This window comes from Lonchura striata, chromosome 2 (genome assembly GCF_050655825.1).
Source record: "Lonchura striata isolate lonStrDom1 chromosome 2, ASM5065582v1, whole genome shotgun sequence".
Taxonomy (NCBI): domain Eukaryota; kingdom Metazoa; phylum Chordata; class Aves; order Passeriformes; family Estrildidae; genus Lonchura; species Lonchura striata.
In genome coordinates this window covers 93,149,656-93,176,688 of record NC_140704.1, presented here as the reverse complement: position 1 = coordinate 93,176,688, position 27,033 = coordinate 93,149,656, and the positions used below count along the sequence as shown (strand labels likewise).

The 27,033-nt window shown below is 40.7% G+C and overlaps 2 protein-coding genes and 1 long non-coding RNA gene across 4 annotated transcripts; 2 read left to right on the top strand and 1 right to left on the bottom strand.

Moving 5' to 3' along the window:
* Positions 1 to 270: 270 nt before the first annotated feature.
* On the top strand, positions 271 to 15,922 carry FH (fumarate hydratase). Of its 2 annotated transcripts, none has more exons than XM_021528738.3 (10): positions 271 to 429; positions 6,741 to 6,875; positions 7,630 to 7,740; positions 9,123 to 9,299; positions 10,089 to 10,271; positions 11,228 to 11,393; positions 13,085 to 13,288; positions 14,483 to 14,610; positions 15,030 to 15,183; positions 15,715 to 15,922. In XM_021528738.3, exons 1-10 carry the CDS (start codon positions 301 to 303, stop codon positions 15,855 to 15,857), a joined length of 1,530 nt encoding a protein of 509 aa, XP_021384413.1. In that variant the 5' UTR covers positions 271 to 300; the 3' UTR covers positions 15,858 to 15,922. The 2 variants fall into 2 exon arrangements, with proteins under 2 accessions (XP_021384413.1, XP_021384414.1); XM_021528739.4 differs by lacking the exon at positions 271 to 429 and adding an exon at positions 516 to 1,184.
* On the bottom strand, positions 10,844 to 17,420 carry LOC146768337 (uncharacterized). The gene is made up of 2 exons (XR_014953391.1): positions 16,888 to 17,420; positions 10,844 to 16,371 (listed from the first exon to the last, which is right to left on the bottom strand). It is a non-coding gene; the product is annotated as an uncharacterized LOC146768337 (long non-coding RNA).
* A 27-nt stretch (positions 17,421 to 17,447) lies between these two features.
* Positions 17,448 to 26,849, top strand: CHMP5 (charged multivesicular body protein 5). The gene is made up of 8 exons (XM_021528744.4): positions 17,448 to 17,605; positions 21,426 to 21,530; positions 22,265 to 22,311; positions 23,898 to 23,991; positions 24,075 to 24,146; positions 25,137 to 25,245; positions 25,625 to 25,737; positions 26,251 to 26,849. The coding sequence occupies exons 1-8, from the start codon at positions 17,537 to 17,539 to the stop codon at positions 26,299 to 26,301; spliced, it is 660 nt and encodes a 219-aa protein (XP_021384419.1). The 5' UTR covers positions 17,448 to 17,536; the 3' UTR covers positions 26,302 to 26,849.
* Positions 26,850 to 27,033: the final 184 nt, after the last annotated feature.

Here is a 27,033-nt window from a genome sequence, read left to right as displayed (position 1 = left end):
AAAAGGCTACCCTAAGGCAGAACAAGCTCATACTTTTCTCCCCGCCTTCCTGGAGCAATCGCTGCTACAGTGCTTTTCCCGCTGCCCTTCGCCCGGGGCAGGCGGCTTTTCCCGGCTTCTCCCGTGTTTTCGCAGGCCGGGCGGACTCGTCCCGGGGCCGCACTCAGCGCCTGCGCTGCCGCAGCGGCCGCCGAGCGGCGCGGCGGAGCCTCGGGGCCGGGCGCCGCCGGCACCGTGACGCTCGTCCGGGGCGGTGCCGCCGCGCCTCCCGCCCCCGCGGTGCCGCCGGCCCCCGCCACCATGCATCGCTCACTCCGCGCCTGCCGCCGCCTCGGCCGCTCGGCTGGCCTGCTGCTCTCCCGCCCGCCGCCCCCGCTGCCTCCCGCCGCCCCCGGCCGCTGGATCCCGGCGCCGCCCCGCGCCGCCATGGTGAGCCCAGGGAGGGGAGCGGGGAGCCGTGACCTCTAAGTGCCACCGCCGGCCGCCGCCGCCTCGCTCCGCCCCTGCCCCGCGCGGAGCGGGCGGTGACGGGGAGCGGCGGCCGCCGGCTGCCGCGGGGCTTTAATCCCGCGAGTTGCTCCGTCGGGAGCAACCGGCACCGCGAAGACGAGTCCGCCATCCTCTGCCGGGCTTCTGCGGCCATTTCCCGCATCCGTCCTGCGGCCCGGGCAGGCCGGGATGTGCAGCGCAGCTGTCCCGTGGCGCTGCCCGGTGGGATGCACGCCCTGAGCCGCCGCAGTGTGGCCGGGCAGGGCGGGCATCCTGCCGGGCACGAAAGGGGCTGGTGCGGGACCCGCTTCACGGAGCCGCGCTGTGCGGCAGCTGCTGCCGCAGGAATTTTAGGCGCTTTCTTGGGGCTGTTGAGGGACAAATAATAAAAAGCTGTATCTTCACAGGAAGAGGAATATTCGTCATTGGAATAGCTTTGGGGCTGCCTGAAAACTAGGGAGCTTTTAGCTGAGAACTGCCCGATAGTTCCAGCAGGCATCATCAGGAGATATTCGTGTATAATCAGTTGATTGTCCGGCTCAGACGCGAGTAGAACTTGACTGCTGCATGCGGTTCAGCAGAGAAACAGAAACGCTATTTGGATACAGAAGTTCAAATCTCAGTTCTAACACGTTGGATGTTGCATGGAAGCCTTAGTCTCAGGTGTATCTTTGTGAGTTCCTCCTTAAAATGAGGTAATGTAGACTGTGAGAAGAATTTCAGCAGAAGGTGGTGCGTTAAGGATTTTATCGATTCCTTAGTTTACTAAAATAGTTAATGAATTTATCTAGAACAGCAGTTTCCAATCTGTAATATTGATGAAGGTGTAAAAAGTAGCATTTAATAAAACAAGCTTTCCGGTGAGTGAAAAAACTTGGGTGAAACTTAACTATGTAAGAAAACTGGTGTCAGAGTGGAATATGTAACTCAGACCACTGGCCTGTTGGATGGTTCCCCTTTTTTGTTTTGCCATTTGGCATTGCCTGAGAAGAACATTATAAATCATGGCCTTCATTCATTTGCTGAAAGCCTGGTATTTATGAGTCTGGTCTGCAATCTTACAAGAATGAGGTGTGTTTTGGTCTTTGCAGGTCAGAAAGGTGACCAGCCCTGTGTGTGTTGTGAGTTCGTGGAGTTTAAATAAGAGTTCTATTTAAAGAGTTTTAAGCACTACTTAAAACATCCTTCAGTGGACTTGGAAGTCAAGCAGCTCTTGAATTCTTACAGGAAAAGTTCTCTTATGTTTTTGTGTAAAAAGGAAACTACCAAAAGATGTACTAACCAGTATTTAAATTAAAAAAAACAGCCACCCAACAAACCCAAGCCATCACATTTTGATGTTTGTAGAGCTTTTCTCAGTAGCAAGAGTTGTTTTAAAACACCTTGTGTATGTAGATGCAACCAAATATTCGTGTGGTCCTGGTATGTTTATTGTGTTGCCTTTACTTAGAGCTAAATTGCACGAGCTGTTGTAAATGGAATTGTCATAGTGGTCCTTCTGTAGCTGAACATTGTAAAATATTTCGGTTTGGGTTCTAAAGGGTAAATTTCAGAATTTGTGACTCTGTGTTGTAAAAGGACAATGCTTAAAATTGGAAACATTCTTCTTCTGCTAATGGAGAGGATTAAAACTAAAATTGCACATGCTGATGGCCTCAAAAGACTGCTTTTGACATGCTAAAATTGATGTTTCTTCGAGTTGAAATACTTATATCCAAAACTTGCTGCATCCATAAATGAGAATGTGATTTTCCACAGGAAGCATTATTGCAGCAGTTCTGCTGTTTGAGTATCTCGGGTGTTTTATGGTGCAATCAGTTCTGATCGGTTCCCTGCAACAAGGCAGAAGTACAGTTCTGTTTGCTTAATTGTAAGCTTTGGACTCTCTTCGGGTTCTAGGGATTTTTGAGGGCTGACCACACCTTGTCACCAGGCCTTCTAAGGAAAAAAAAAAGTTTTGTAAATGTGATGAATAGTAATTGTGAGCAGAGCCTTGCTTGTAGCTAGGTTAGAAATTAGGTGCGCACAGGAGTTCACTGTGGTTCACTTGGCAGAGTTTCCAAGTCTGCTTTTGATTTCTCCTAAGGCCCAGGGATGGGGGAGAAGAGGGTTGATGGAGTGTGCCACTGATGCACCATTTTACAGCTGGTCCTCTGGGTCAGGGGGTGACTTCAGAAACAGTTTTACATACAGGACCTGGGATCTTCAGCTCATAAGCTGCTCAGGAGATTGAATTCTGGCCGAGGAGCAAGGGGATGGTGTTTGTTACAGGCACGCTCAGACAGTGCCTGCTGCAGGCTGAGAGAAGTGCTGCACCTCGTTTCCTTCAGTCTGCATGAAAAACATGCTTTTTTGCCTAATGGCACCTGTTACAGTAGGAATCGGCAAATGACATTCTTCTTAAAGCACCTTGCCCTGTTAACTTCATTGGAATTCATGAGTGTGGAATTGACTAGGAAAGTTGGTTGTTTTTTTTAATAATGATTTCATTGTTGAAATGTACTTGTTTGAGGATGTACTGATCTTGTTTATCTTTGTTTCACCATTGTTGACATTGAAATTATATAACTTTGAGGAATCAGTTATGCAACTGCTAGCTTTTTTGTCTGAAAGGTTACAGGTAATTTAACTTTTAATATTGTTTGAGGGTAAATACTTTCAGTTATTAAACTTCTGATGACATCGAGAGCTGGGCTTGGAGCTGAATGGGTTCTGCTTATCCAGCTCTGTGGAGCTTTGCATTGCATGCTTTCACAAGGTGTCCAAATGCCAAAAGCAGGGATTTTGAAGACAGTGAGTCAGTGATCCCAACCGATGGAATATTACTGAGCGCACATGTACAGTAAGACCCGCAAGCATCCCAGTTAAACGTTTTTGGTAGTGATTTACTAAAGAAGCATTTACTGTATTCTGTTTCTTGTTAGCATGTAAATGAATGCTCAGGGACTCAAGCAGGACAAAGGGGATTAAAGAACATAGGAATGACTTACTCTTCCACAGTAAGCTTTCTATTCTTGAGGAGTCAGTGCCTGGGAGAGCATCAGCCATCACAAGATGTGGGGGGGTGGGATAGCTGTGTGACAGCTAACCCTTCTTGTGGATTGGGCTGCAGTTTCTCCCAGTTCACAGGCACCACCTCCTCTGAAGTACTCAAAGTGAGCAGGGCTGGTGTCCCTGGTATGTGCTGATGGTACCTGATGGCAGTGTCTCCATCTGGCTGGGAATGATGCTTAGGACCATAAAGAGGCTAGGACACTTCCCTCTCTCTGCTGCAGCTTGCCATCCATGGTGGTGCAAACCTGGGCGGCAGAAAGTTGTGACTGCTGGAGAGGATGTTCTGGCCAATACCTAGCTGTGCTGTCCAAGAACACTGAGACCCTTTAAAGAAGGAGCAAATAAAATTATTAAAGAGAGGAACAGTTCAGAAGTGGGCTCCTAAGGAGGAGTAAGAACTGTGTGAACATAGATTATGCTTTCCCCATTTTCTGACCCAAACTCCATGTACTCAGCGCTGCTGAGGCCACACCTCGAGTCCTGTGCCCAGTTCTGGGCCTCTCAGTTCTGGAAGGACATTGAGGTGCTGGAGTGAGTCCAGAGAAGGGCAATAAAGCTGGTGAAGGGTGAGGAGCACAAGTCCTGTGAGAAGCAGCTGAGGGAGCTGGGGGTATTTAACGTGGAGAAATGGGGTCTTGGGGGACCTTACCACTCTCTACAAATCTTGAAAGGAGGCTGGAGGAGGTGGGGGCTGCCCTCATCTCTGAAGGTGAGAGGAGATGCCCTCAGACTGCACCCCAGGGAAGGTTGATATTGGACATCAGGAAGAATTTGTTCACTGGAAGGGTGATCAGAGATTTGAACAGGCTGCCCAGGAAGTGGCAGAATCACCATCCCTGAAATTGTTAATGAAATAAGTGGGTGTGGCACTTAGTGCTGTGGGTTAGTTGAAATGGTGATGTTTGGTCACAGGTTGGACTTAGTGATCTTGGAGGACTTTTCCCACCTTAATGATTCTATGATTTTCACATCATGGAGTTTCCTGAGTTTGTGGTTTGTCTGTATAATAACCCAGTTAAGATCTTTCTTCTGAGGGTTTACCTCCTCTTTTCTGAAGTCTTGTGGGCTTCTTGCATCCTCAGCATCAGCTGGCAAACAGTCTTGTCAGTCTGTGACTTGTGTGAAGCGATGCTCCCTTTTCCCTTGCTTTGAACCTGACTCCTACAAGCATCTTGGGGCTCCTGTGTCTTGTATTGGAAGAGACAGTGAGCAGTTCATACAGCTTATACCTCAGTTTTCCTTCAATCCTCAGGTTATATTGTTTTCTGAACAAAGAAGTCACTTGTCTTAAGAAAGGTATTCCCTATCTTCTGTCAACTTTATTGCCTTTTAACTGTTTCCAGTAATACATGTTTTGGGGATGAAAGAACCAAATCTACACAAAGACCTCAGGCTGTCAATGAATCATGGTGGCACAGCAGTGTTTCTGTTTGTATCCTCTGCTTTTCTTGATTTTCTTCTTTCACAGCACTGCAAGACTGACTTGACTCTGTTGATAAGAGGTTTGTTTCCCAAGGACTTGCCTCTGAGGATCGTGGTTATGTCAGGAACCCAGCATTGTGAATGTACATTCCCTGCCTACAGGGCTGAGATTGTTTTACTCTATCCATGATAAAGAAATAAAAAAGACTTCTCCCTCTTCCTGAGGACTCTGAAAGAAGTTAATTTCCTCTCCTGGGAAAGGATGAATACCTTTCTCACAGAAAATTTGGACTTTGCTGGCCAAGGTGTGGAAGAGGAAGAGTAAACTGTTCTTACTTCTTGTCAGTTCCATAATCTTTGTTGAACTGCATATGAATGTGATCACATAATCACAAATTATTGGGCTGTTCTACAAGAAGTAAAGAAATACTGTCAGCTAAAATTAATTTAGCTGTGCCTGTATTAAATAATAACAGATGCTAGATGGATACATGACATAGAAATGTTATAATACATAAATATTACATAAAATACACCTAGATATAGTATATCTACTATACCTATAGGTATAGTAGATATATATAATGAGGGGTGATAATATAGAATATTTGAAAGACTGTTAAAGGGAAGAGAAAGGGAGGAGAAAGAAGGAAAAAGAAAAGGGGGACAGTGAAAGAGTGAGCAAAAAGGAAAATGAGTGGTTTATTAAGAATAAGGGTATTAAGCTGAGAGTAGAGAGATGAATGAGAAGGCTTTAATTAAGTGTTGTATTAATCATTACATTAACCTTACTTTTACCTATACTTTCTACTCCTTACATGTTTCAAAATTAAATTTTTATGTGTGTCCCTTTCACATTTAATCTTCCCATTGAGGCTGTTTGTTATCACAAGTTTAGCTAAATTTATTAGTTCTATAATTGTCGTTGTTATGTTAATTGTTTATTATTATGTCTGTGGAACCTCTTTTGTGAGTTGTAATCCCTCTATAAGTTATCCCATAAATATTAAGTAACGTAAGACTATTCTAGGGCCCTAACTTAAAGATTATTCCCTGTTTCTAAAATAAATAAAAAAGGAGGAGTTGTGAAGTGTCCTCACCCCAGGAGGCAGTGAGTCTACCCAGACAGTGTGGGGCGAAGGGCATGATTTATAGAAGATTATACCCCTCCACCCTGAAGGATGTGCCCCCACAAGCCTGGGAAAAGACACTCCACCTCATTTTGTCAAATGAGGAATGGCCTCAGAATGTTGTTTTTCTGTACCCTCATTGGTTTAAATTCTACTGCAATGTTCCTGCCTTAGTTTTTTGCATTGATTGTCTTCCTTGATCCACAACTTTGGAGACCCCTGCTCCTCTTACTGTTGGATCCTGACCCTAAACTCCACCCATATACAACCCATGACCTCATTTCTTGTCTTGGTCCCTGTCATAATAAAGGGTCCTGGATTTTGGTAAGCCAAGACCAGTCCTGTTGCCCTGTTTTCCCTGTTGGTGTCGGTGGCTGCCTGGTGTCTGAGTGTCCGGGGCCTGGGGGAGTTGTGCCCCTCGCTGCAGTGGAACGCAGCAGTGGTTTATAGTTGTGACTTTTGGTGAGACAGCTGCTCAAACTAGAAAAATGTTTCAGCTTTGAAGATATAATTAGAAACACCTATGACTAGCTGCATGTCTTGGCTTTGTATTTTTTTCCACCTTCTTTTTCTTGACTGCTTTCTTTCAAAAAGAATATACTGATTGCCAATGTTTGATTATTTTTTTTTTTTGCCTTTCTGTAGTCTTCTCAAGAGGCTTTCAGGATAGAATATGATACCTTTGGTGAACTGAAGGTCCCAAGTGACAAATACTATGGTGCCCAGACTGTAAGATCTACAATGAACTTCAAGATTGGAGGTGTTTCAGAAAGGATGCCAGTAAGTAATATAAATCTGTATTCTCTTCTTATCTAGAGTATGTTTTGTATGTGAAAGTGAATACCTTCTAAATACCTTCTTCTTAGACTTTTGCTGGAAGCATGAACAACTTTGAATTTTAATTAAAGATAGAAATTTTATGGCAGTGTATTATTCTGGTGGAAGTATTTCTTGTTGTGTTTAAATAAAGTGAATATTGCTTTTGAATAATTTTATAGTGTTGCTTTATTTTTTAATAACCAGGATGAATAGAAATCTGTCTTTCATCTTTACAAAGATGAAAAAGCAAATGGAATAATTTGATGTAGCATTTATATAGTTTGTAATTGAAATAGTCTTGTGAGTCTCATGAGTTGATATAAACTTCATTTGTCACGTGTAGTTGTGCATAGGCGATTAATGTGCATGTGCTTTGTCACATACTGACTCTCCATGTACTGAAATTTGTCAGTTTTCCCTCAAAAGTCTGTTTTAGAAATGGAACCAGTTCAGTTTTAATACATGTAACTTTTGATGCACAGAGCATACCTGGCCTGGCAAAAACAGCTGTGTGCTGCCCTCTGGGCTGTTTGGGTGAATGTCACTGTTAGTGGGAGCATAGGTCAGATGAGCTGATTGCTCTCTGATTTGGCTGATGGACTGCTGCTGGATTTAAGATCAGAAGCATTTTGGTTTAGAACTAGACAGGCACCATAAATTGTTGACATATCCTTTGGGGGAAGGAAATTGTGTTTAACTTACCCTTGTGTCTCAGGTTCAAGTCATAAGGGCTTTTGGCATCTTGAAGAGAGCAGCTGCTGAGGTAAATCAAGACTATGGTCTCGACCCAAAGATTGCTAAAGCCATTGTACAGGCAGCAAATGAGGTAGGAATGAGCTGTTCAAAATAGTGCAACTGCCACTGTGTTTTTGTTAAGCTTTTCACAGGAGGATGGGGGATTGCATTTCTCAGATTGTTAGAGGAAAGCATTTCCTGTTAGTAAATCTTGTTCTCCAGAGATCATTTACTTAATATAATATTTTACTATTTTCTTTCTTGCATGCAAAGAAATGATAGAAAGTTCAAATACGTGTTGATGAATGCCACCCAAGTTCAGAGAGTTGTGTGTGACCATTATTTGAGGTGTGATAATACCAGGTGTTTTGCTTTGAATAAATCAACAGATTTGCTTATGTAGAAGTATTTTAAACAGGGTTTTCTTGTCCTGACTAGCTTAAAAATATTCCAGTGCTGGCAGAAGCTGTATCCTCTCCTACCAGCTGTAGCACCTTAAGTCCCATGAAGCAATAGCTTTGGAGAACTCCAGAATATATCCAGGCTCTTCTTCTGGTTTCTAGCATTCCCCTAGTTAATGGTGCATTAGAAGTTTTGGTGGATTAAGGCTCCTTAGTTTAGATTCATAAATTCTGGAAGTTGTTTGTGGCTTTCTTTATTGTATTCTAAAAACACCCCTGCTATGATACCCTTTCCCTCACCTCCAAAGTAATTGTCTAATACAACTGAAATAAAATGAGGAAGCAAGTTACTCTTGGAGGTGGGAATGTTGCCCCTGTACAGGATGGGGAATACAGAAGATCCTTTCTTGAACAGCCTGATTCCAGGAGGACTGATCTATCCTGGTAATCAGATTGTCTAGCCTCAGAGTTGCGACAACAGCTCCTTTGTTTTTCTGAGGCTAATATATGTGGGTGTGATACTTCTGAGCACAGATTTTGATACTATTACAAACACATTTTTAGAAAACTTTCTGAATGTGTCTCAGATTCAGCAGGCTCCAAAAAATGCTGATCAAACAGAATGACTTACAGGAAGGAGGTGTTTGAGACTGGCAGCCATCTGCTGGCTTCGTTGATGCAACGTGTAATGTTAGCAGGTGTAAGAGGTCTGGAACTTCCCTGCATGAAATTACTTTATTGAGAGATATCAGAGTCCAGTTACACAGAGAGAAGATGTAACCTAAAATACCTTTTAAAAATATTTTCTATGTCTGTAGAACATGAAATCAAATTCTGTATATCTCTGTATTTTACAATTCAGTCTTCAAAAGGCATAACAAGTGTTTTTTTCCCTTTTAATATCTGGTATTGCATAAAAACATCTTAATTATTTTAGTGTAAATTCACTAATTGCTATATGTAGATTAAAAAAGATAATGCAGAGCATAATTTTAATTATGAGAATAAAATGTTCAGGTTTATGGTTTTTTTTCCCTAGTGGAACAATTTTTCTCTGTTTTTTCCATTATAGGTAGCTGAAGGAAAATTAAATGATCACTTCCCTTTGGTGGTGTGGCAGACTGGGTCTGGAACTCAAACCAATATGAATGTCAATGAAGTCATCAGCAACAGAGCTATTGAGATAATGGGAGGCACACTGGGAAGCAAAAAGCCAGTGCATCCGAATGATCATGTTAACAAAAGCCAGGTTGTTAGACTTGTTTTATACTGCTTTTAATTTCAAAAAAGTTTTGTGTCTTTGAATTGGGAATTTTGAGTTTTCTTGTATCCACTGTTTAGGTTAAAAAAAAAGTTTTGTGGACAATTTTGGCAACAATTTTCCATTTTTTTCAGTTCAAATGAACTTTAAGTTGTTTTTCAGTGACAGTATGAGCTTTTCAGATTAAAAACTTTGAATTAATTAATGATAGATAAATTCATATATAATATAGTAAGACAGTGGTGGCCTCGCGACAACCACTGCTACAGTCTTAAAGATGTTAAATATAAGTCCAGTTTCTTAAAGTTGGATCATGGTAAGCATTTTTATTATGCTTCTCTCTTAAACTTCACCTACCTTGAAGGAAAGATTAAGCCACTGACTTGGCTGTTTCCCTTCCTGATCCTTTGTGCTTACTCAGTAGTCTGTGAACTCTGGATTTAACATTATCAAAGCAACACATGTGTTTTAAAGTCGCCTACAACTCTTTTAAAATCATCTCTCTGTTTGTTAGCCATCTCTCATAACTACCGTAGTAATTCTTTTTTTTGTCCCAAGGTTGTTATGAACAGTCTATTAAATTTCACTTTCTGTGGGTGTAGTCATAAAAAGTTGATTTATCAATAAAGAACTGACCTTGTGGAATATCCCTAAGTTGCTTACTCTTAGTTTAGTTTCTAATATTTCATGAGATAAAGAGAATAAAACCACATATGTACATCTTACAGTAGCAATGTTGAGAAAAGCTTGTAAATTAATTTCTTGATTTTTCTGCAGAGTTCAAATGACACTTTCCCAACAGCAATGCATATTGCTGCTGCCCAGGAGGTTAATGAGGTCTTGTTACCTGGACTAAAGAAGCTACAGAATGCACTTGAAGGGAAGTCCAAAGAGTTTTCACAAATCATTAAAATAGGGCGCACTCATACACAAGATGCTGTTCCACTTACACTTGGGCAGGTAAAAAAAAATTTAAAACTATGTATTTTTTTGGAAAATTCACACTGAAGTCAAACTTAAGGATGCCTAAATTAAATTGATAGTTTAGGATAAAATATAGGAAAATGGCTGAATCTCAGCCTAAGTATTTTCAGTTTGTACTGGAGTTTGCTGGTTATGCTGTACTCTAAAACACACATAATGATTTTTATTAATTTTTTTCCATATATATTTTATTTCTAACAGTAGCAAAATAGAAATTATTTTTAAATAATGTTTCATTATCAGATAGCACAGCAGTTTTTCTGTTACACTGACATTGCAGGGAAGAGGCAGTTGTCTGTAATCTGTTAATTTATATAAGTTATGTTTTGTCAACACACAAAACTACTAAATATTGTGAATGAAAAATTTCAATACATAATCTTATGTGTATAAATAAATAAATAAGTAAATAAAAGATGCCAAGTGTTATCATATTGTCAGGAAGGGCTTATATTATAGTAGTTTAGTAATGAATTAAACTGAATTGATAGAACAGCAGATAGAATTTATGGACTTTTTCCAAGAATGCACAGGTGGAGTTTTTACTAACTAAATTTAGTGAGCGAAGCCTAAGATCATTTCTCTATTTGTTTTTTGAGAACATTAATGTAATCTTGGAGCTGATTTACTATGGAATCAGATCCTGCTAAGTACACAACTAAGATAAAAGGTGAGAGAAAGATGCATTATGTATATGCTTTTGTATATTAAGATTGGTTTAATGTATAATTTTTTTGTAGCATGGGAGCAATCCTTTAATAGATGTATACTTTTCCTCTTAATGAAAACATGCTTAGATTTAGCATTTGAGTGAAGTTCAGTGCCTTCAGGTTTTTAAAGGAATTAGTCAAATCATGTTAAAAATCTAAATAATCTGGATGCTTATTCTTGGTTGTTGTCTTTGTTGCTTAACTTTGTCCTTTCTTTCAAAGGAATTTAGTGGCTATGTTCAACAAATTAAATACGGCGTGGCTAGGATTGAATCCACCATGCCAAGGGTGTATCAGCTGGCAGCTGGTGGGACTGCAGTTGGCACGGGATTGAACACAAGGATTGGCTTTGCTGAGAAAGTTGCTGCTAAAGTGGCTGAACTGACAGGTGAGGAATGATATTTGGGAGTGGGTTATCAGTAAAGCAGTGTATGTGACATGCAGTCAAATTCAAACTAGAATCTTCTAGCTCTTATAAGCTTAAACTGTTTTTGTATTTTAACATGAAGCTTTTGGTAATGCCATGTGTTATATGCCTTCTACTTTGGATTTTTTGTGCAATTATTTTTACAAGAATACTCAGTGCATTGAAAGTAACTGAAATGATGGTGTCTATCCAAGGAAGGCTCTTTAGATGGATACAGTTTCAGACTTCTATTATTAGCCCAACTATAATGCTTCTGTCTTGATCTTTGCTCCTCTGGCTCTCTTAATTTACAGCAACTTGGCACAAAAGAAGGAAAAAAATGCTTCCAAAGCCACTCTGTTTTTTTCATATGAAAGAGTAAAAGTTAACTGATTTTTTTTTATTCTGTCTTTATAGATTCTAAAACTTAATTTACAAGTGCACTTGAGTTTTTTGATCTCTAAACCAGATCTTTTATGTCATAGTATCAGTTTTCCAAATGCCCCCCAAACAAATGTGCACATCTGTCATTTACATTTGCTGTAAAATCTGAAAGTGCTAGTGACAGTATTTTTTGTTTTAATGGATCTATTATTTACTGTCTTTCAGAGGGTCAAGACTGTCTTGTACCCTGAAAGAGAAGTAGCTTGCTGTAAACAACAGCTGCCAGGAGCAGTACAGGGCATGTTTTGCTGGTGTTAGGAAGCTCTCCCATGTCAGTGGATGTTTTGCATCCTGTATGAGCAAGTTGTATGAGTAGGGCAGACTCCTGAAGTTCCTTATGCTCTTATAGAGGGTGGTTATTGGCAAGAACAAAAGGAGAAGTTTGGATGGACCTCTGTAACTGAGAAGGCAGCTGTGAAGTTCACAAGCCCATGCAAATTGGGTGGGATTTGGTGTTTGTCAGGAAGTGCAGAACACTGTAATTAACGGGAATTATGCTGCTCTCCTTCAAACTGGTGCTGAAAGATCAGTCATTCTGGGGGGCAGAAATCCAGCCCACAGTCAGTCCTTAGTGATGCCTGTAATTTTTTACAGTCCCATGCTGCTGGGACTGTCTTTCCAGGGCAAAGTCTTGAAGGAATGTTTTTCATCATGGAACCTAGGCTTTTATCTCAGGCATTTAATTAACATAAACAGAGCTGTTCTTCCATTGCTCCTCTGCTCTTGCTGTTGGCAGGCATCCTCCTAAGTCTGATACAGCTTTCCCATGTTCTGGCTGGTTTATTGTTCCCTTCCATTGTGATTACTTCTTATTTTCCCTAATGCTTGCACTGTGGTGCAAAACCATCTATTCTTGTAACTGAAAGCATAATGGCAATTAACAGTCTAAAGTGTCTAACTTGATTTAATGCAAGAAATGCTTAAGTTGTATTAACTTTTGAAAGATTATTGACATTCACAAAACACTGTGGTGCAGAAGCACTGCTTAGAATGCAACACACTATGAAGGGCTGAAATTTGTACCTTTGTTGTAGGTGGATGCTCAAATTTTATACTCTTCTCTATTTTAGTGACTTTCATTATGTCTTTTTGTATTTAATTTAGTTTAAGAAATATGTTTGTGAAGAAAGCTCTAGAGGAAAGATATGATCTTACAAGTTTGTTAATTTTTAATTAAGCTAGTTACATGTTTGATTATCTGGTTTAATGTTTACACCCTCTCCCTGTAGGTTTGCCTTTTGTCACTGCTCCAAATAAGTTTGAAGCTCTTGCAGCTCACGATGCTTTAGTGGAGCTCAGTGGAGCCATGAACACAGTGGCGTGCAGTCTGATGAAAATAGCTAATGACATTCGCTTCCTGGGCTCTGGACCACGCTCTGGGCTGGGAGAACTCATCCTGCCTGAAAATGAACCAGGGAGCAGCATCATGCCAGGTACAGAGAAAACATGCAGAGAAAAATGACCTGTTTATTTTTTTTTTTCAACCACTGTATCTTAACAGATGTTTACCAACACTGTCACAAATGTCAGTAAGTCGGTGATTCTCTCAGGTTTTATCTACTGCACTGTTTTAGCAAAACCTATGTTCATAAAAATGCTTGCATAGCTGTGTGTTGGCTAGTGTATGGGGGAATGTAGTATCTGTAAGAATATGGCTTTATTAAGACAAGCATACTTCTCAAAGCTTTCTTTTAGAATTGCAAGATCTCTACAATTTTTAAGTAAAGGCTTTTCTGAAATAATCTTTAATCTGTCAATTGTAGCAATACTGTCGTGTAACTTGACTTTGGTCTCTGCTTCCTGGCATGATTAGTGTTATGCACTCGTATTTTCCCTACTGCAGTGATCTCATTTTATGGGAGGATAAGAAAGCAAAAGGAATAGTAATCATTCCTTTCCTCTCCTAAAAAAATATGTACATAGGAATATTGTACATCCAAAATTATTCTAAGGATGTTCCTCCTTTATCATGAACTATAAAAGAAGTAGGTCATGAACATACTTGGCTCTAAAAAAGCAAACAATGAATGTTCTTACTAGGATTATGTCTAAAAATGATAAAACCATAAAACAAACTTGCTTGGAGGCCACCCTAACTTGGTCTGATTGTTTGGTTTGGCAGGGGTTTTTTTTGGGTTTTTCTGTTTTGCTTTTTTTTTTCTGACAGAGTGTACTAACTTTATCACAAAGTAATTCTAACAGATCAGTAATACTTTCCTTGAGATGAGTAAGATTTGGTAGGGGTCTCCCAGAAATGCCAACTTGCACATGTAAAGACAGGTTATAATCTCTTGACTATTAAGAACTGTGGTAATGAACAGCTGTAGCTCAATGCACATGTTGAGCTGTTGAGCTCATCCTCAAGCTTCCAGAGTCTTGGGAGATTGCTGAAGCAGCCATTTGTTTTACAAATCCTCACTGATATACTGGAATAGTGCAGTCAATTTAATATCATTTGTGTAAATAACCTTATTTTCTGTGGTGTACAGATACCCATGAGTAAGACAAATTACCTTTTACAGAACATTTTCTATTGAAAGTGATTTAGAAAAAGGCTGTTGGTTGATGGGTTGGTTTTCCCCCTTCTTTCTCCTTTGGTAACCTTTTTCTCTCCCTTTCACAACCAGGAAAAGTGAATCCTACCCAGTGTGAAGCTGTGACCATGGTGGCAGCCCAAGTTATGGGAAATCATGTTGCGGTTACTGTAGGAGGAAGCAATGGACACTTTGAACTGAATGTCTTTAAGCCCATGATGGTAAGTTCATAAAGTTTTACATATCTAGGACTTTTTAAGTAGTTGTACAGTCAGATAACTTACAGACAGAAAAAAACCTCAGTGAACACTTGAACACTGACAAGGTTGGGGCATCTGCAGCATCCCTCAGATACTCTTCCAGTATCTCACCACCCTCAAAGTAAAGAATTTCTTCCTGATACTGAGCCTAAATTTCCCCTTTTTTAGTCTATACCCATTGCTCCTTGTCCTATCACTATAGTTCCTGACAGAGTCCCTCTCTGCCTTCCCTGTAGGCCCCCTTCAGATATTGGAAGGAAAATAGCCTGTTAAATAGATGGAAATTGCAGGGAGGGCACTGGTTATGAACAAAGGTGACAGAATTTACAACTAGTAGTATCTAGATTAAATAATTGGTATTTTTTTCTTTGTCTTGTTAGATTAAAAACGTTTTAAACTCTGCAAGACTTCTAGGAGATGTGTGTGTTTCTTTCACTGACAACTGTGTAGTTGGAATCCAAGCCAATACGGATAGGATCAACAAACTGATGAATGAATCTCTGATGTTGGTAACAGCACTGAACCCACATATAGGTAGGTTTAAGGCTCGAAAACTTCTCAGAACATACAAAAATATTTTGTGGTAACATTATTTTGTACACTTCGTTTGTATTGTCACAATGCTTATAAGGCCAAGTCTGGTCAAAAGTTAACTTACTTCAACATCACCAGTTGTTGTTGTAAAAGCTGTGTCACTCCTTACAGTGGCCATGCCAGGGTATTAGAAAAATAACTGGTTAGAGTCAAAAGGAGATTGGGAGAATTTATGTACCTGTTTTCCTAAATTATCATTATTAGAGGTCAAGTGAAAGATTACAATGTGAGTTTTTTTTAAAGGAGAAGTTCCCATAAATCTTTGATCTACGTTAAGACCAGAATAACAAAATTTACTTTCACTTCAGATAAGGAGTAAACATTTGGTGTGCATTTCCTGCAAATTGGTTTAAGCAGTAATAGTAATACCTAGCAAATAATTTTCCAAAGACCGTGTCCCACTTTTCTCTCCCCTCTGATGAATCATCTAAAATTACAAATGGATAACCTGTTGGTTTTGTTTTGTGACAGGATATGATAAAGCAGCCAAGATTGCCAAAACAGCACACAAAGAGGGGACAACGTTAAAAGAAGCTGCTATAAAGCTGGGATTCCTTACATCAGACCAGTTTGATCAGTGGGTGAAGCCTAAAGACATGTTAGGTCCTCAGTAACTGATGTAAAAAAAAAGTGTTCTTAATATAAAAAAATAAATAAAACAAATATGATGTATAATCCATTAGTTGGAAAAGGCTTCTGAGATGACTGAGCCCAACCTATGACTGAACACCAGTGTGTTGACTGGACCATGGCACTGCGTGCCACATCCCGTCTTTCCTTAAACACCTCCATGGACGGTGAGAGAACTGATGCCTACAGAGACTCACCTGGAAGAGAGGCTAAACAGAGTTAAGAGGGAATAAAGTAGGTATTTATTAAAAGACCTTCAAAGGATACGCCTTGGGCTGTACAGGAACCCGGCTGTGGCTCTGCCCAAGATGGACAGAAGAGGGACGACTAGCCATGAGTTTTTAGAAGTTTTGGTCCATTTACATATTGGGGTCAATTGTCATGTTGTTAATTACAGCTTCAGGTTCTGAAGTCCCATCCTGCCATACTGCTCTCCTCAGTTCGCTGCCGTTTATACTTTTTGGGCCCAAAGCTGCAACAGTGTCCTTGGTTCTCAGGCTGGAAAAGGATTATTTTGTCTAACTAAGCTGTGAAGAGAACTTATTAATACTATTTATATGAAGTTCAGAATTAAACACTAAGGCAGTACAGCATCTGGAGAATATGAAAGCTAAAACTTAAGGCATCACTAACACTTCCCTGGGTGGTCCATTCCCATGTCTAAGCACTCCTTCTGTGAAGAAATCATTTTAATGTCCAGCCTAAACCTCCTCTGGTGCACCTTAAGTCTGTCCTTTTGTCCTGTCACTTCTTACCTGGGAGAAGAGCCCAACCCCCACCTGGCTACACCTTTCAGGCGCTTGTAGTGAGTGATAAAGGTCACTCCTGAGCCTCCTTTTTGCAGGCTAAACACCCCCAGCTCCCTCAGCAGCTCACGGGACCTGTGCTCAGACCCTTCATCAGCTCTGTTGCCTTTCTGTGGGCTTGCTCCGGCACCTCCATGTCCTTCCTGAATTCAGCACCCCAGAACTGGACACAGCACTCGAGGTGCCGAGTACAGGGGGACAGTCTTACCCTGCTGGCCCCACTATTCCCGATTCATAGCGCGGTTATGTACACTTTATATGTTTTCCCGGCATTTTTGACCGATCAGCGCAACTGGCGTTACGAGGGTGATGCTAGCTGCCGGCAGGCGGTGCAGGCCCAGCAGCTGGCTGGAAGCTGGCTACAGGGGGTGTGCTGGGGGAGCAAAGCGTGCCCTGAGCGGGGCCGCTGCCGGCGGGGCGGGCAGCCGGGACCCGCTTCCGGCTCCCCGCGGCCCCGCGCTTCCGGCTCCCCGCGGCCCCGCGCTTCCGGCTCCCCGCGGCCCCGCGCTTCCGGCTCCCCGCGGCCCCGCGCTTCCGGCTCCCCGCGGCCCCGCGCTTCCGGCTCCCCGCGGCCCCGCGCTTCCGGCTCCCCGCGGCCCCGCGCTTCCGGCTCCCCGCGGCCCCGCGCTTCCGGCTCCCCGCGGCCCCGCGCTTCCGGCTCCCCGCGGCCCCGCGCTTCCGGCTCCCCGCGGCCCCGCGCTTCCGGCTCCCCGCGGCCCCGCGCTTCCGGCTCCCCGCGGCCCCGCCTCCGCGGGGCGGGCCTGGCGCGGGGTTCCGGGCCGGCCGTGGGGTTCCGGGTCGGCCGGGAGCGGGGCCGCTGCTGCCGGGGCCGGGAGCGACTCCGAGACGCCGCCGCCATGAACCGCTTCTTCGGCAAGGCGAAGCCGAAGGAGCCCCCGCCCAGCCTCACCGACTGCATCGGGAAGGTGAGTGCCCGTCCCGGGCGGCCGCGCCCGCTGAGCGCTGCGCGGCCCGGCCGCCGCGGCGGGAGCGCCTCAGTGCCCCAGGGACCGCAGCGGCGCATAGGGGTGTGTGTGTGTTTATGTTTATGTGTGTGTGTGTTTATGTGTTTATGTTTATGTGTGTGTGTGGGGACACTGCCGTGCGTGTGTCCGTGTGTGGGTATATGTACATCGCAGAACCACGGGATGGCTTGGGTTGGAGGGGATCTTAAAGACCACCTAGCTCCAACCCCCCTGCCAGGGGCGGGACACCTTCCCTGGAGCAGGTTACTCAGAGCGCACCCGGCCGGTCCCCGAGCGCTGCCATGTGTCATACACGGTGTGTTTTGGTCAGCGTGTCTGGGTGTCCGCACACGGACACGGGGATGGATGTACCTTTGTATGTCCATTTGCCCACGCCTGCGTTTGTGTCCTGTGCCTGGAGCACATCTCATACATGGGGGCGCACAGTGAGCGTGGAAGGCATGGCTCACCTTATATCCTCATGGATGTTCTCAGCATTTCCATCTGAGGACTTCTCCACTAGCCAACTCCTGCCGTGGCACGTTGTAGCAGGGCAGGAGCAAGAAGCTCAGTCTCCCTGTCCAGTGCAGAAGAGTGTTCTGTCTCTTGGGGGGTGAGTAAGGTTGCTGTAGGGTCGATGCCAAAGGTGTGTGCAGATGGACAGATAAGCTCAGACCAAGTAAGAAATGCTCAGAAAACACATGGCAAAGCACTTTACAACTGTTGTTGTGTTGGCCTGCCTGCAAAGAGGGTTAAGAAAACATGTTCAGATTAACTGTAATTTCATAGTCTTTTTTTGACTTTAAAGCTTGTTAAGAAAACTGTAGCACTGTTTTGCGGCTCCTTTTGTTGTAAGCTAATTTTAAGACATGAAGGAAGGAAATGGAGTTTCTTGAGTATATCTGTCAATAAACAAAGGTCAGTAGTAGTTGTGGTATAAATGTAGGTTAACTAAGCTTTGTCATTGGAACCTGACAACAAACAGCTTCCATGGAAAAATCACAGCTTTCCCTCACAGAAGATTTATTTTGCTGCCCAGTGGAGAGACTCTTTAAATGAAACACCTAATATTTGTCAGTGCTACCTATCAGTCTCTTGTGTATGCCACTGGCTGTTATGGGGAGAGAGAAGTGCTCATAATGTTTGTCCTGGTACTTTATCTTGCTGACAAAAATCTGTATTGCTTTAAATACTATTAAGCCCAAACATAACTCTAAATATACTTTGTTAGAACAGTGAATAAAGCATCTGATTGAAAATCAGGATTAATTTTCCCGTTGTTGTCAGTAAACAACAGTAAATTTGGTGGATGACTTGAACTCCACAATCCATCTGAAATACTAAGTGCTTAAATTTGCTATTTTGGCAATATAAGTGGAAGAGCAGGAAGCCCTGTTTCCCTCACAACAACTGACTCCTTATTAGTCTGTTAGATTTTTCATGCTGCTTTTGCCAGTTCCAAGTTTATGTCCATTTTCTAATGTTGGGCTAAATCAACAGAAAATTTGTATAGGTGAGCAGTCTGTCTTCTGCTAAGAGCTTGTTCAATCCTAGAGGAGTTTTGGGGTACATAAAAGTGTAGTTTAAACAGATGTTTTGATTGGCAACACCAGGAATTTAGGAGGTTTTTTTTTTTCCCCTCAAAAAATCCTGCTGAACACAGTTTTGATCCTGTTCTAGATGTTTGTAATTGCACTGTCTGAAAGTTTGACAATGCAAAACAGCAGATTAACCGAAAAGAAGAATTCTATGTTTATTTTATGAATGTGATGACTTTGGCAACCAATGATGAGTTGCAGGGTGGTTACTAGTAACCACAGGGAGAAACACTTTGTTTTAGTAGTTTGAAGTTTATGAGTTAACTTTTCGTGGCAAGTATGTGTAGTTATCTGTCTGATTTGTGGAAGACTTTTCACAACAGTGGAGTTTCTAGGATATGTCTTGCTGAAACTACAGACATGATTAGATTGTTTATTTTAAATTACACTTGAATTATTATTGAAGATAGTTGTGTGAGGTATTAAAAAACTTCTATTATTTCTTTACAATGTTAAATTCAGCAGTTTGGAAGCTCAGCTGCTATTGCTTCTGGGGTGTTTTCTGTCTTAGACACATTTTGCTCTACCTTTTGTAAGAGCCAAATTGCTTTGCAAGATCTCTTAACCATGCTAGTTCAGCGGTAAGTAGTAATTAGGGCAGTTTGGAAATCTATTAGGTGAGCAGTGATTAATACAGCATTTGTTAAAAACATAGACAACTCTTAGGCAGTAATCATGCCTATGTTTTGGATGTTCTTTCCTGTGTAGACAAGTTTAGTTATCTAAAATTCATTGCATATAAAGGCAGGGGTTTTTATGCTTGCTGGCAGAGTCAGTGAGTGACTCAAAGCTGTCACAAGGCCTGTAGGAGGAAGGGTGCTCCAGGAAGTGAAGCATTAATAGTGTTTTTAAATTTTATTATTTGAAAAAACACTCTAACTTTGTGGGTTTTTTTCAGAGTAGTAAATAGGAAACATAGGAACAAAAGGCTAATAGTTGTGACCACAGTGTAAAACCTCAAATTCCCTTTCTTTTTTGTAAATTGGGGCCCTTCTGTAGCAATGAAATGTTCCTCAGTGTGCCTTATTTGTGAGTAAGAGACAAGCTCTTCAAGTCCTAATGTGCAGTCTATTTTTTTGGATAAATTAGATCCATTCTCTCTTTTTCTATCCAGTCTCATTTTAAAAGCTGAGGTCCTCTGTCATGTGTGTGTGAAATTTTTACATAATCAATGTGGGGGGTTCTGTCTCTGTTTCCTGCTAATACTGATTGAAAGAACCATTATATAAATAAATAAATTTTTTCTCTGTGGAGGCTGATATGAAAGGTGCAGTGAGCTGATAAAGATCTTGAGGAGTCCTAAAATCACATTTTTTTTTCTTTCTTGCTATTAGTAAACTATTTGGATAATAGAAAGCTTAATACAAATTTTTCAATGCTGGCTGTGCCCAGGCACTTTAATGTCTTGTATGGAACGTTCATATCAGATGTTCCACTGAGGATGCCTGTAGCAAATGCATTTTTGCTGTCATAAAGCAGGGTTTTAAAAGGGTCACTGAAATCAAAATCAACATAGTTGTACATGCTTAGCCACACCATTAGCGAGACAGAATTGTAAATTTGCACTGATATGTCTTATGCTATAATTGGAATGTCATTATAATCTAATCCCTAGGGAGGCTTCTTGGAATGAGAAGTTAATAAGCTTTCTTTTGTTGTTTCCAGAGAAATGCTAGGGTAGTCAGTTCATTTTAAAAAGGCCTTTTATGAATTTGTGTATGCTAATTGAATCCATGCTTAGTTATGTAACTGTCATATTTAACCCTCTTATGGTGAGGGTTTAAAGTATATCCCAAATGAGAGCTCTGTGGAATGCCAGCAGGGTACACCTAGAAGTTCTCCATTCCACTTTAGTGCCTGGCACTGTGTATGACCAGAAGTTCTGGAATGGAGAACTGCCTTGAGTGGGTTTGCAAGGGAGCATCTTAAAATTATGAGAGCGTGTTACAATGGCAGAGCTTCCTGCACCCTCAGAGTGTTGTTTCTTGAGCTCCTTGTAGAAATTATTTCACTTGATTCTGGTTCTGGATTCTCACAAAATCTAAATTGTTTATAAAACCAGTGAGTGAAGAAACAATTCAGTTAGAAACACAACACAACAGAGGCTGTTCTTTTTTTTGTCCCCTACCGGAATAAAACCTCAATGAATGTTGTTTTCTTTGTTTTCCCCCTCATTATTAAAGGTGGATAGCAGAGCTGAGTCAATTGACAAGAAAATTGCTAGGCTTGATGCAGAACTAGTGAAGTATAAGGATCAAATGAAGAAAATGAGAGAGGGACCTGCAAAGGTAAGAATCTTTTGTGGAATTTGAGCATGAGAGGATGTGACTCACATTTCTTGTCATGTGATTTAGCCAGTTCATCAGGTTCTTAAAACTGCATCTTGCCCTACACATGAGAGATAAGATCCTGCAGGATTATTTTTATTAGATGTACATCTTTGAACAGTGTTTTATTGGTTTTTATTTGTTTCAGAGTGTAATGTAATTCCTCTGTGAGAAGTAACTTATTTCCCTTCTTCCTCATTACCTGAATTAAGTCTGGCAGAGAGGCTGTTTTGTTTCTCATCCGAAATAAAAAGCTCCACACTATGCCTAAAGAGGTAGCAGGACAACCTGTTTTTCAAGGGGATAAACTTAAAATATAGAATGTATCTGAAAATAAGCATATATGATATAAACAGTATTGTTCAAGTACCTGTTGCAGTATTATTTTATGCTGACCATTAAAATGTGGTAATGAAAGATAATTCTGATGGACTAAATTTGATGTTTTATTTTCCTTACTGAAAACATGTATCAATAGCTAGAAATGGAAAGTGTTTTCTGTGAGAAGCTTTGTGTACTCTTCTGTTTGGTTCATCATTAATGCAGGCCAAATGCTGAATGTAACTATTGTTGAACTCTTGGCACTACTAACTGAGGAATCTTGGAAAACTTAAATCTAATGCATTAGGTTTAAACAGCATCATCAACTGTAAAGTCAGATAATTTATCTAATGTAACACTATTGTTTCTTTCAGAATACAGTAAAGCAGAAAGCATTAAGAGTGTTAAAGCAGAAGCGAATGTAAGTTGAGACCTTTCTCAGTTTGTGGTTAATAAAAGGTTGTTTTCTTTAATGGGCGGTGGCACATTTTTATTTGTCTTTCTAGTACTCTCCTGAGCACTCTTTAAAGCAAAATGCTGAAGAACCCTTTCAGAAGTATCTCCTTACATATTTTGCACCAGCATATTTATGATTTATATGCTATGCCAGTATTTAAAGTTGGATTGGTACAAGATGACCTGCATCTGCTCATTATTACAAATATGTTTGGCTCCTAAACTTTCTGAGAGATTGCCTCATTTTATATTACTAATTGATTGCTGTAAATTTTGTATTTGATGACCTTGCTCTGGTATACTGGAAATTTACCTGTTCTCAAAGGTTTATCACCTTTGAGGACTTGAGTGGATGTGGTGCAGGGAATTATGTCTATGCAGAAACCACCAAATAGACAGGATAGATGATCCTGTGGTCTGGTCTTATCTAGTGTACTGTCTTGAAAGTATCCAGCAACAGATCCAATCAGAACATGGCAAATGTTCAGGAATGTTTCATTGGAATATCTCATAGTCCATGAACTGGAAATCTTAGAAGCTGTTTGAGCCAAAGCTCCCATCATCTTTCATTTCATGTCACTCAGATGAATTTTACCTTTATGGACTCACTCAATTACTTAAGTGTGACTTGATATACTGTGATACATGGCAACAGTTAAGTATTAGTAAACTTTTACAATGCAAAATATCATATGGCAAGGAATGTGGTACTTGAGTTAGATATTGTGACAAGGACTGCTTGATTCTGGCTTTAGGGTTTTTTTCCCCTGGTTTTTGACTATGCTGCCTGCTAATCTTCCTTGGTGGGATTACTGGGCCCCTCCTAATAGGCTACTGTCATATCCCTCAGTCATTTCTTTCTGATCTTGTGGAACAGTAATAGATGCAGTCATAGTTGTCCAGAAGGTTTTGCATGTGGATCCTCCTTGTCTTTCAGACCTCCTGCTTTTCATGTTAGAGGGATTCATGGTTCATTTTTATGCTTTCATTCTTTTGCTTAACTTGACATGGTTTACATTCTTGATTTGATACAAGTTTAGCTTTAAGAAATATTATTTTTTATTTTTTAAAGTCTCTCTTTTCTCTGTGGTTAATCTTAAAGGTTTCTTTTTGGTACCCTATCCTCCTCTTCCCTGCCCTGAAAAACTCCAGTGTGGAGCCACTGTGGTTTGGATCATCTGCCAATTCTTCCATTCTCTTTACAGCATTAGTGAGCATGGCATGCATATCTGCCTAATGGTGATTAAACTTTTGCTGTATCCTCACCTACTTTGTCAGTCTAGGCAAATATAGTGTTGCTGTCAGTTAAAACAAAACTTAGTTCAGGAATAGCTTTGTTGGCTTCAAGTGCACAGAAATGCATAATGGCTGGATTTTTATGAAACTGTTTATTCTTCAGTTGTGTATAATTAGTGAAAAAAAAAAAGCAACAAATCTGTTCCTATCTTTAGACTACTGCTGCTGGTTTTTCAACTCTTAATAAATTAAGAATGTTTGTGGTAATAAAGAGTGTGGTGTTTTAAAGTCAATATTTGCCTTTTTTTTAAACAGGTATGAACAACAGAGGGATAATCTGTCGCAGCAGTCTTTTAATATGGAACAAGCTAATTACACTATTCAGGCACTGAAGGATACAAAGACAACGGTACCAGTTTGTTTATCTCGTGCTTGTTTAATTTGTTTAATCTTCGCTACATCAGAAACAAGCATGATGTTTGACTCTTCTAGGTGGATGCAATGAAACTAGGGGTGAAAGAAATGAAGAAAGCTTACAAGCAAGTCAAGATTGATCAAATTGAGGTGAGCTTTTATCGTTTAAATAAATAAAGAACAAAAATAATGTACTGAAATAATGGTGAATGGACTATAAACTTCAAGGCAAGATGACTGTTTTTGTTCATGTGAGTTTGTCTGCTTTTTTTATGGGACCACCATCATAATTCCTTCCTGATTTTTCTGGTACTGCACAAACAGTGGCTTGCCTTATTATAGTGGTTATTGTTTCTTTGCTGAGCTAATCTTTAATCTCTCCTCTTCTTTCCTTGCACTTCATCATAAATGTTAGGGATACTTCCTGCTGTGGCTTTTTTGTCCTTTTTTGTTTCCCTATACTAGTAACATGCAGATTAGTCCTTTACCCTCCCAGTTCAAGGTAGTGCCTGATGAAAAAGAATAAAACCTAAAACGGAAAAAAAAAAAACCAAAAAAACAAACAAAAAAAACCCCAAAAAAATCAAACAACCTGTCCCAGACAACAGCAATAAACAACAACACAAACAAACAAAAAACCCAAACCCCTAACTAAAAATCAGCAAGGGCTGACCCTGTCTTCAGTAAATGCATAAAAAATATCCCATGAGATCTCTAAATATAATTTGAAGTATGCTGTACTTAAGCTCTTACCCAGTGCCAGTGCTGAATTCCTTTAAGTTCTCATTCCTATTCTGTCTTTTATAAATGGCCTGCATTGTAAACCTTTAGGCAAGTATTGTTTCCTTACCTGTATTCAAATACAGTGCCAGTAAATATGCTAATGTATCTTCTAAATTTTGCTGTGGCACAACTCAGGTTAGTGCTTATTTTCCAGGTGGTAAATTTGTCTAAATTTCATACCTTTTCTGCTTTTCAAGTACTCCTGTCCTGAATATGTGTGCATTGACTTGTATTAATAGTGCTTCAAAAAAAATGGTTTATTGAAAGAAAATTAAAATAACTGAGTGCTTTGTATGTTAGAATTACTAAACTGAATTTGAGTAAATATGGATCAATTGAAAATTATTCTTGCTTCAGGACATACAAGATCAATTGGAAGATATGATGGAAGAAGCCAATGAAGTCCAGGAGGCGCTGAGTCGTAGCTATGGAACACCAGACATTGATGAAGATGATTTGGAAGCAGGTGAGGAAGGGGAAAGATGATTTTTTAATATTACTGAATATAAAAATCATCATACTGTTATACAGTGATTTTTTAATTTCCTTGGTCAAATGCTTTAAATGTGTTTTAAAAAGCTTTGATAGCTTTTTTAAAACATGAAAGCTGCATTTCCTTTAAGAGAAGTAACAAGAGCATAGACAAACATGAGATTCCAATGGAATGCTACAAGGTTAACAAGGTTAACCTCCAGTGTGTGTGTGTATTTCTGACTTATGACTGAGACAAAGTGAGTCTGAATGTAAGCATTCAGTAAGAATCATGAGTTTCTCTAAGAGTCACTTTTCTCTTGCAAAAAAGGAACTTCTTGCATAATGTTTCAATCACCATAATTCAATTTCAGAACTGGATGCGTTAGGTGATGAGCTTTTAGCTGATGAAGACAATTCCTACTTAGATGAAGCCGCATCCGCTCCAGCAATCCCAGAGGTCACTCCTACAGACACAAAAAACAAAGTGAGTCAGTGAGTCCTTTGCTCTTTAACAGCAGAATACATTTTTGCTTGGTTTGAGTTAATCACATTTGTGTTGGTTGCTTGATATTTAGTTTCCTTAATACTTCGAACAAAAAAGTGTGCTTAATGTTATGTATGCTATTTATGTATTATATGTATGAATCCTACATACAGAGAATTTGAGAATACAGTGTACTGGGTGCTCTTAACTATGTTTAAAATCACTAGAATGACATTTTATCACCCCTATTGAACAGTGTCAGACTGCCAGTAGAATTTAAGTGTACCATTACAGCTCTAGTCTTAAAATCATAAGAAAAGCTTCTGTATGTTTGCTTTTGGGGCTTTAATAGTGTTTCATAATGAGGAAGAACTGATGCACTTGTTTTGATTCCAGCTGTCACACAGTGGCAATTGCAGATAGAAACTTTATAGAAGTAGTAAGGAAGCTTCTGTGAAATGTTCTGGCTTTTGGGAGAGTTGTTAACCCGTTGGTTCTTTTTCTTTCTTACAGGATGGTGTATTGGTGGATGAATTTGGGTTGCCAAAGATCCCTGCAACATAAATGTTTCAAAAGCACAATGCGTACAATGGAACTATACTTTTCAAATTGTATTAAGAATCTTTTTTATTTTAAAATTCTGGAGAACTTGTCTTTCCAGTGTAACCTTAATATCACTACATCCTAGAATGCAATATGAGTGGCTGGTGGTGTTCTTTCTTTGGAGAAAGTTGTTTTACTACTGATTTCTGTTAATGGAAAATTCATCCCAGGTCCTTCAGTGGAAGCAGTCAGTCTGATAGGTTTTGATTTCTGTGTCTTATGGACAAAGTAATATGTAATACTAGTGGTGGTTGTCAATAGCTGAGGTTTATTTTGACTTTGTATTATGTTTCTCTTTCTTGAAACTAAGACTATACGTTGCTGCTTACTCTCTGTAAAATAGGTCCCTTATTACTACGCCTGTTTGATAAAAGAAATGAAAGCAATTTTTAAACTACTGCAGTCCTGAGACTTTTATGCGGTTGTACTTGTAACCTTCTTGAAAACTGCTCGGGTTATCTTTAACTTTATGTATTCCATGGAGCCATAAAATCACGTAGATTAGCAGATCCCTTTGTGTGGCGTTTTTGGCGATGAAGTCGGGCCGGAGAACGGGTCAGCGGGCGAGTTATCGGCGTCAGGCGCACAGGGTTCGCCGGAGGCGGAGCCTGGCTTGGGACGGGCAAGGGTAGGTCCCGTTCCCGCGGGAGCCGCTCGGGAACGCGGCATTCCCGGTTTGCAGCTGCGGAAGTG